The sequence below is a fragment of the Gastrolobium bilobum genome, unplaced genomic scaffold, assembly GCF_033153095.1.
Source record: "Gastrolobium bilobum isolate Gb01-03AN ecotype WA unplaced genomic scaffold, APGP_CSIRO_Gbil_v1 utg19981, whole genome shotgun sequence".
Lineage (NCBI taxonomy): Eukaryota > Viridiplantae > Streptophyta > Magnoliopsida > Fabales > Fabaceae > Gastrolobium > Gastrolobium bilobum.
The window spans coordinates 45,963-56,718 of record NW_026899934.1 but is presented as its reverse complement, the minus strand read 5'-3'; the positions used below and the strand labels follow the sequence as shown (position 1 = coordinate 56,718).

General features: G+C 32.6%; 1 protein-coding gene across 1 annotated transcript; it reads left to right on the top strand.

Moving 5' to 3' along the window:
• Positions 1–578: 578 nt before the first annotated feature.
• Positions 579–4,227, top strand: LOC133294257 (uncharacterized). The gene is made up of 4 exons (XM_061492908.1): positions 579–661; positions 758–918; positions 1,648–1,958; positions 4,066–4,227. The coding sequence occupies exons 1-4, from the start codon at positions 579–581 to the stop codon at positions 4,225–4,227; spliced, it is 717 nt and encodes a 238-aa protein (XP_061348892.1).
• Positions 4,228–10,756: the final 6,529 nt, after the last annotated feature.

Genomic DNA, 10,756 nt, shown 5'->3' with positions numbered 1-10,756 from the left:
GCATATTTTGAGTTATTTTAATGAGTATGATCAACTAATTATCATAAAACAATATATGGCAGATACAAGGCAGACATCTTCAACTTCTGAACCAAAAGTTAACCCAGTAACTGATGCGTTTACCCGGGTGGCAGAAGCTCTTAGAGAACAGACTGTAACTATTCAGCAAATTATTCATGAGCTGAGGGAAGATCTTACAACCAGAAATCACACCCATAAGTCTGAAAGTGAGAGTGGACCTAGAACTGCCAATGCTCAGGAAGGACCTAATTCTGACTACAAAGGACTCACAGAATTTCGTAAGCATAAACCTTTCACTTTTCGTGGAAACTATAACCCTGAGGCAGCCATGGAATGGGTAAAAGAACTTGATCAAATATTCCTGGTAATGAACTGTCCTAATACTCATCGTGTAAATTTTGCCACATACTTGTTGATTGGAGAAACAAAACACTTTTCAAAGCCAATGAACAGAGATTACTTGGACAATATTTAAAGATGCCTTTTTGAAAAAATATTATCCACAAAGTGAATGAAATAGGAAAGAAATAAAATTCCTTGAACTAAAACAAGAAAGCATGACTGTTGGAGAATATGTGGCAAAATTTGAGAAACTATTCAAATTTTCTAATTATATACAGAATCAACCTAACGAGGAATGGTTGACAACTAAATTTGAATTTGGACAAAAACATGAACTAAAAAGTATGATAATAGGACACCAAATCAGGAATTTTTCTTCATTATTAATAAACAGGTGTAGAGACATTGAAGCAAGCATGAAAGAAGCTGAGGAGGGAAGAGAGAAAAACAGAGCCTCAAATCGGAGAATGAATGATGAGAACAACAAAGGGAGGTTTCCACGGGAACAAAACTCGGGAAATAATTTTGCTAGCAATGGAGGGAGGAAGAATGCGGGTCAGACGAATTCCTAAATTAAGGTATGCCCAAAATGCAAGAAAAATCATGCTGGAGAATGCTTGACAGGAAGAGGTGTGTGCTTTAAGTGTGAGAAGCCTGGACATATGTTGAGGCAATGCCCTCAGAATCAAGGTTAGAATTCATCAAACTAACCTACAACAAAAGGAAGAGTTTTCACCCTAAGTGATCAGGAAGTGGCTCAAGCTTCAAACTTGGTTCAAGGTAAGGGCTTAATACAAGATTCTCTTATAATTGTACATTTTGATTCTGGGGCTTCTCATTTTTTCATATCCCTATCTTCTGCTAAAAAGTTAACATTACAAATTTCCATTTTACCTTCTTACCTTGAAATCTTTCTTCCTACTGGAGAAAAGATAACCACATCTCAAGTCTGTAGAAATTGTGCTTTTCAACTCAAAGGTAAATTGTTTGAGGTAGATTTAGTTTGTTTGCCTATGATTGATATAGATGTGATTCTTGGTATGAATTGGTTGTCTGCTAATTGTGTGGTCATTGATTGTCATAATAAAAATATAATTTTTCACAAAAGAGTCAAAACTTCCCAACGAATCTTTATTCTTGTTAACTTCGCAACTTAGGAAGAGTTTGTTAGATGGAGCACAATGATATATTCTCTTTAATCCTTCATAAGCAAAGGCTAAACCTGATACAGCCAATATCCTTATTATCTGTGAATACTCAAAGGTTTTTCGGATGAAATTCTAGGTTTACCCCCAAACAGAGAAATTGAATTCTCCATTGACCTAATACCTGGATTATGGACAATTTCTATTACACCCTATAGGATGTCACCTGTAGAGCCTGTTGAACTAAAGAAACAATTAGAGGAACTTCTATCAAAGCAGTTCACCAGACCAAGTGTGTCACCTTGGGGAGCACCAGTGCTGTTAGTCAAGAAAAAGGATGGAAGCATGAGATTATGTGTAGATTATAGGAAACTAAACAAAGCCACCATTAAAAATAAATACCCTTTGCCTAGGATAGATGACCTTTTAGATCAGTTGAGAGGAGCCACGGTATTTTCTAAAATAGACTTAAGGTAAGGATATCATCAGATCAGGATTAAGACTGAAGATATTCTAAAGACAACCTTTAGGACTAGGAACAGACACTATGAGTATCTAGTGATGCCTTTTGGGTTGACAAATGCTCCAACTGTATTTATGGATTATATGAATAAGACTTTTAGACCTTACCTAGATCAATTTCTAGTAGTGTTCATTGATTATATTTTAATATATTCTAGGAATGAAGAAGAACACAAGGAGCATTTAAGGATAGTTTTAAAATTTTTAAAAGATAAGCAATTGTATGCCAAACTTTCAAAATGTGAATTATGGATGAAAGAAGTTAAGTTCTTAGGGCATGTTATCTCAAAAGAAGGAGTGACAGTTGATCCTAGTAAAATTGAGGTTGTAGTACATTGGGAGAGACCTAAGACTATCACTGAGATCAAGAGTTTCTTAGGATTGACATGATATTATAGAAGATTTATTAAGGGATTTTCACAATTAGTATTACCTTTGACTAGGTTGACTAGAAAGGAAGTCCCTTTTGTTTAGACACAAGAATGTGAATATTGTTTTAAAGATTTGAAGAATAAGTTAACATATGCACCAATTTTAATAATCCCTGATCCCTTAGGAAAATTTGAAGTTTACAGTGATGCATCTAGAAAATGGATTAGATTGTGTTTTAATGCAAGAAAGAGAAGTTGTAACTTATGGGTCAAGACAATCAAGACCTTATGAGGAAAATTATTCCACTCATGATTTAGAATTGGTTGCAGTAGTTTTTGCACTCAAGATTTGGAGACATTATTTGTGTGGAGTCAAATTTGAGGTTTTTAGTGATCATAAGAGTCTTAAATATATGTTTGATCAAAAGAGTTGAATATGAGGTAAAGGAGATGGATGGAATTTTTGAAAGATTATGATTTGGAACTTAAATACCATCCATGAAAAGCAAATGTGATGGCTAATGCTTTAAGCAGTAAATCTCTTCATATGTCACATTTAATGATCAAAGAAATGGAGTTATCAAAAAAATTTCGGGATATGAGATTATCTGTAACTGTGTTGCCTCGAAGTTTAGGTATTAGTAAAATAAGGATTGATAATGAGTTAGTAAATAAAGTTAAAGAAGCTCAGCAGGAGGATCTTATTTTAGAAAAAAATTTGGAACATGAAGGATTTACCAAAGAGGAAGATGGTTTGGTAAAGTTTCAAGGAAGGATTGTTGTACATAGGAAGGAAGGATTAATGAAAGAAGTTTTGGATGAAGCACATAGCAGTAAATTCACAATTCACCCTAGTTCAACCAAAATGTATCAGGATTTGAAAAATATGTTTTGGTAGGCAGGAATGAAAAAGGATATTGCTGAATATGTTTCAAAATGTTTGGTTTGTCAAAAGGTAAAAATTGAACATCAAAAACATATGTTGCTAACCATAAAGAAGAAGAAAGAAAACAGTTAGAAAAAGAAAGAGAGAAACCTGAGAGAAAATAGAGATCAAAAGGAAGGAAAGTAACGAAGAAAAAGGTAATATTAGGTGATGAAAAACAATCTCTCGTCTTTCTTATTCTTCAAAACGATGATTAATTTCCATGCCAATGTCATCCTGCCAAACTCTTTTCCTTATATATTCTTTAGTTCGAGTTTATTCTGTTATAGTAGTTTGATTTTATTCAGTGGTTTTATTCTTTTATAGTACCTTTATTTTCTTTTAAATTTGATTTCCTTTCTAAAACTGATTATCAAGTTGGATAATTATTTGGTACCGAGTAATTATGAAGAGAATGTGTAAACTTAACTAATGAAGACTGCAATGAATTGATCCACAGAGTTTGGGTTTAGATAGTTATAAGGTAAGGGACGCCTTACCGTGGCTTGAGCTCCTCCACGATAAATCTTTCATATGTAGAGACCCACAAAGTTGGAAAATTATTTAGTTTCAGTTAAATATTACACAATGCATTATTTATTATACTATTTCTTTTTATGAAATTATTTGAGAGAATTGTATTTTCTGTTATTACGGTTGGAATTGGTTATAATTAGAAAATCTCAATATTACTGGGATTTATCTCACTCGTGTTTTTGTTCTGTGCTAACCTTTCCAGAGGACTATAATGCCTAGTCAAAGCTTGTCAGATAAATGGTGGAGTATTACTGTTTACTCTTACGAGGGTCGCATGGAGTTCTATATTATAGTAGGAAATCAAGAAGCTGTTGTAATCTTCTACACTGAAAGCGTTGAGACCTACATTTATAGATTAGATTAGACTAAGATTGATGTATTATGTAACTATATGACATCATGATGTAAAATATGTAACAAAGTGATGTCATATATAGTATGACGTAGAACTACTATAAAATAGTCTCAATGTGTACTTAGCTTGAAGTTATGTATAAAGTAACGTTAGTAAATTTGTATCAAATATCGTTGCTTCTATAGTTCTTTCTTTAAATTATTCTTAATATTAACAGTAAAGTTTTCTTTTATTAACCACACTAATACCTCTCCATTTTATTTCTTACTAGTTATACATAAAAAAAAACATAGTTTAAAGGAATCATGCAATATTCTTTACAAGAATTAATTTTAAAGGTGTATTCCAAAAAAAAAAAAAAGAATTAATTTTAAAGGATGTTACAAAATTCCTACTCCGGCATATCCATTGGTGTAATATGGAACTCAAAGTTATGTCGTTCTTTATTAAATACTTACAAATGTGTTAATTTGATTTTTGAAAGACTCTATAATTTTTATTTAATTATTTATTTGAAAATAGAAATTCATTTTGATTAAATTTAAAATTTCGAATGATCATGCTATCATAACCAAAATGACCGTAAATTGGAATTCTAGGATTAAAAAGTTATTTCAACTCAGTTAATCATTTAAAATAAATTAATTTAAATACTATATATTTAAGGGTTTATTTTTTCTAATGTTACTTTAGATAAGTTTATCTAATGTTCATCAAAACGACGTCGTTTTGGGACGGAAATCATGGTATTTTTGTAATTTTAATTTATTTCAGGGTTATAATAGTCTTTATCACTCTAATTTTTTAATTTTTCAACTCCAAAACGACATCGTTTCGCTGAACATTAGATAAAGTTATCTAAAGTAATATCAGAAACTTTTTTCCCTATATTTAATTAATAATTAAGAAGAAGAATTTCATCCTTGATTTAACTTTTCTAACAAAGATTAGGATCATTAAGTTATTACTGAGAGAAATATTTTAACCCTGAATCATGTATATGATTATAAAATACTTAAACAATATGAAATCAAAGTTGGGATTGTGTGTACCTTATTGGATCGTCACAAAGTCGAAAGATTGAAGGGACTACATGCCAGATCTTCCTCTCTATCACCTATTTCGATAAAGGCAGCCTCAGCGATGGGAGCATGATGGCTTATGGAGCTTAACTCCAATATTTATAGGCTAGAGAGGGGACCTAGCTAATAACCTAGAAAAGAGTCTGTGTCCACTGGGTCCACCCATCATGAAAAACCAGGGTCACACTAAAGCCTACACTGCTGCCCAACTAGGCCCAATAACAACAGATGCCAGAAGCTCAATTCAATGTGATCACAATGAGCTAGTTACAATAATAATATTGAAATATCCATTAACCCGATTAATTTTAAATACAAAACTAATTAATTAATATTGCCCATAAAATAAAATTCTAACAATTACAACCAAAACGACCCTAAACGAGATCAACAAGAGTAACAATCAATCACAACTTAACTAACCTTTTATTTTATTTTGAGAAATTTATTTGATTGATTTTTTTTTTTTTTGGTAATCTCATTTGATTGAATTTAATATTTTTGAATCATGTCTAATTTAAAATATGAAATCTTTTTTAATTATTTTGAGACTGTAGTTGAGATGAATCAAAATAAATGTCGCATGATCAACAGACAGACATAGCTAAGTTAACCGCTTTTACTATTAAGGAAAATAATTTTGATAATTGCATTGGTGGGATCGATAACTTAGGACGCAAGGTGAAAAAAGTTTAAATTATGAGGTTGTAATAACCAAGATGACTTTACTCGAGGTGAAATTGGGCCGGGCTGGCCTACAGGGGCCTATGGCTTGGCCTATGTCAGGCCAGATTTGACCTAGTATATTTCGTAAAATAGGTCAGTCTTAGGCCTTGAAAAAACTTGTTTAATAAAAAGGCCGTAGGCTCACTTTCAAAAGGTTTGGCCTATAAGCCTACAGACCTGCCTATATTGTACTATTTATTTTAAATAAAATAAATAGAATAAGTATGACTTGAAGAAAAAATAAAAGATATAAATTTAATCAGTTGTAATTATTTATAACTTAATTATATTCGATTATATTTTAATAGAAATCTGACTTTATTTCTTATGTAGGAGGAACCAACATCTCAACATGTTAGATTGTGTATATGAATATATTAAAAGGTTTTTAGGAGATGTTATACTTACTACAAGCATCATGATGTGTTTGTTGGATTCATGTAGTTATTTTAATTTACGTAGTATGAATTTGTTTATTGGATCTGATGAAACATATGTTATTTAGTTTGAACATTTTGCTTTTGAATTTGACTTAAATGCAGATTGTATGAGTTTTGTTATGATTCATGATTCTGTTTGGACGTTGAAATTATGATTTTTGGTTTAGCAACAGAATTTGAGTATTTTGTAAAGTTGATTCATGGTTCTGCTTGAAAGTTAAAAATTAACAAGCTAACGGACTAGGCTAGGCCATTTGTTTTTTATAAACGGATCAAGTCAGGCTAACGGTTAGACTTGTACTAGGCTTGGACCAGGCCAAATTGAAATTTTTTGACATAGGTTGAGCTTTTCGGAGCAAAGTTTGGCACAGCCCAGCCCAGTTTCACCCCTAGACTTTACACAAGGAACATAGAGTTAACAAGCACCATGGCTAATCCAACCCCATTTAATGGTGGTTTTCAAAATAAAAATGATATTCACAAGGTTATTATTAGAAATTTTAGAAAGTATTTCCATTAAAATAAAATAGAAGAGCCAACAATTTATTAAAATGACATCAAGAAATTATGAAATTGACTTAGATAATTGTATTTTAAAAACTCTACAAAATAAATTAGAAATTTTATAAAATGAAATAAAGTTAACAACGAAACATACATGCATATATTTAAACAATAAAAAACTCAACAACGACAATACGTATATGAAGAAAATGATATCATACAATATTTTTTTAATCCTTTTACATAATTCTGCATTTTTCGTTTTGGTTTGATTATTAAAATGAAAACTTACTCAACATATAAAATATATATATACACACTTAAACATGATAAATAAAATTAGTAATCAGTAAGAGTTAGAAAAATAAAATGCAATGCTTCAAAGAAGTAATGTGATCCTCATGTTGTAATCAAACGAAAAGAAGTCTAATGGTAATGGCTATGTGTGCCCTGATAGTTCATAGAAAACTTGATTTTAATTTGCACTTAAAATACTTCTCTCTCATAACTTTAACTCACGCTTGAATCACCAATTTGAGTACAATATGCAATTGTTATCAACAATATCACAAACCATGAAGCAATACACAATGACAGATTCATTGTAAATTTCTTAGCCCATCAAACGATGTTTTGGCAACTAGCAGCAAAAGAGTGACAAATAAATATGTCGTACCAAAAGCATCTTAAAAAAAACAAGGATTCAACAAATGGGACCATCAATTTTGCAAGTTGAGATGAACATAGACATAAAAGTATTGTCAAAAGGCTAAACCAAAATTGAACCAAAAACAAATATATCTAAATACTAAGCCAAGTGGTAAGTAAAATGTTAAAATAGAAAGGACATAATTTGAGACGCACATGCTATGAACGATTTTTAGAAGACCCAAAATAAAACAATAATAAACATGTTAATACAACCTTTTTGTCATAGTTAAGTATACATTTTGCATCATGAAAGTTAAACAAGCCAAGAGAAGAACTAGCCAAATCCTTCTTTGAAGGAATTGATATAAAAAAAAAAAAAAAAACACATAATATCAAACATTACACAACCAACAAATTTATCCATTATCAAATCAAACCAAGGCACATCATTTGATGTAAAAAAGAGTTTAATTTTTAAATCACATGGCAAGAAACCCATCCAAAGCATCTAGGTACCAAACCAAATCCAAACAATTGATAAGGGCACATCCATCGTGGAATAGAATGATTCATTGATGAGATTTTTATCAAACATGTGATGTGGGAGTACTAAATCATCAAGGACGTTGGAAGTATATTTCACTAGCCATGTTTAAATCAATCAACAATATAAACCCCTGCTCTTTTCCAGTCTTCAACAATATTCAAGACACAAGCATGAGAACAACATAAGTTAAAGAAATATTACCCAATAATTATTTTTCAGAAGTGAAAACAGAAATATTTTTTTTTTGTAATTTTCAGAAGTGAAAACAGAAATATTAAGGACAAGCACAGGTGGCATTAGCTCTTGAATCCTAACAACATGTTGCTTACTTGTCCTCTTGTCTCCTTCTCCTTTTCAATTCTCAATTCCCATCTTGGTCCATGCTGGCCTTAAAATGTGTTTTACGTTCCCCTTTTATTTTTTAAACTCTCTTTTAGTCTCTGTACCCTCACTCAAATTTTCATTTTACTATGCTCTCAAAACAAAAATCCATTTTTGAAACAGAATATCAAACTAGTAATAAATGATTCAAGTATTAACTAGTAGTACATAAGAAAAATCTAGTATTTCAGACTTGTGATTAATCATTTCAAAGGAAATTATGGGCACAGAGATTCACAGAGTTAATGCAATAGATAACTAGTTCATGATGAATTCTTAAACTTCTATTTAATACAAAATAACCAAACAGGCTTTTCGTCAAGCAAGTTGTATACAAGAACACACATTCATCGAGATCATCAAAATTTCACACGCTCATCATTCAGTCAATACAAACATCTAATTGTATCTTCTATTCATATTTTAAATAAAAAATTTAACTAAAAATAATATAAAATAAAAGTTGAACGAAGTTACCCACTGATGAACACAAACTCTCCTCAAAGCCTTATTTTTGCAAAGGACCCTTGGTACTATGTTTTCCAATCTGGGTTCAATTTATCTCCAGTTCAGCGTATTCTCGTCTCATGCTTCTTTGTTTTCTCATTGAATGATCTAAGAAACATGATAAGAATGTTCTTATCGATGGAGAGAAAAAGAAGTGAAAAGAAGAACTGAATCGTTTATATTTTTCAATGAATGGGTTTCAATGTTACAACTTGCTATTTATACCTTTCTGTTATTCAGTTGTTCACTAACAAGAATAACAGAATAACTACCTTGTGTTCCAAATCAACTACCCTACAGCTATTACAAGTTCACAGAATAGTCCTTAGCCCACATTGGAGCTCCTCTGCTCCTAGTTGGATTCCTTCGCGTATCATTCGCCCCATCTTCTAAAGGAACCTTGTCCACAAGGTTCAAATGTGGATAGCATTTCTTCAAGTCAGATTCGTCCTCCCAAGAAGCTTCCTCATGTAAAGAATTTGACCACTGAATGAGCCATTCGCGAGTGAATGAGCCATTCGCGAGTAATCAGACCATTTGTAGTAACCTCTCTGGACATAAGGGCTGCTAATGGTTGCTGTAATGGAAGATATTGTTCTAAGTAACGATTGGTTACCTCCGTTTGGCCATTCATTTGGGGATGGTAAGCTGTGCTTGTCTTCAATTTGGTCCCACTGAGTTGGAAAAGGGTGGTCCAAAATTTGCTGAGAAATATGCTATCTCTGTCAGATACCAAGCTTCGAGGAATTCCATGCAATTTAATGACCATGTCACAAAATAGTTTGGCCACCATTGAAGTTGTATAATGAGAGTATAATGCTCCAAAGTGAGCATACTTAGTGAGGCGGTCCACTACAACCAATATAGAAGAAAAACCACGAGATAATGGTAAGCCATTGATGAAATCAAGTGTCAAGTCTTCAAATACTCCTTGAGGAATGGGCAAGGGTTGCAGAAGTCCCAAAGGAGGGGCTGTGGAAGTCTTTATCAGTTGGCAAGTGGGGCAACTCTTGACAAACTCAGTAATATCTTTATGCATCTTAGACCAGTAAAATGAAGAAGAAATGCGTAACAGGGAACAGGTGATTCCAGCATGTCCACCTATATGAGAAGAATGAGCCTCAGTCATCAAAATCTCTCGAAGAGTGGAAGTGGGACCAAGCAAGAAACGATGCTTCTAGAATAAGATACCATCCTTGATGGTTATAAGAGGATCAACCAATTCATTATCGAGGAACTGCTTGTGAATCTGGAGCAAGTAAGGATCTGTTGCATTTTCTTTCCTTATCTCATCCAGAATTTGAAAAGAAGGCTCAGTTAACATGGTCATCACAGTAGCTGCAGGCTGGTCTTCATAACTACGAGACAAAGAGTCAGCCAAAATGTTGGATGGACAAGGTTTATACTCTATTGTGAAGTCATAGCCCATTAATTTGCAAACATATCTCTGTTGCTCAATGGTTTGAATGGTATGTGATAGCAACTCCTTAAGACTTCGGTGATCAGTTCTAATGACAAATGGTGAGCCCAACAAATAAGGCCTCTATTTTTTAACTGCTTCGGTCACAACATAGAGTTCCCGGACATAAGTGGATGCAACACACAAACGTGGACCCAACTTCTTACTAAAAAATGAAACAGGCCTCCCATGTTGTAACAATACAACTCCTACTATAGTTGAGGAAGCATCAGTCTCCACC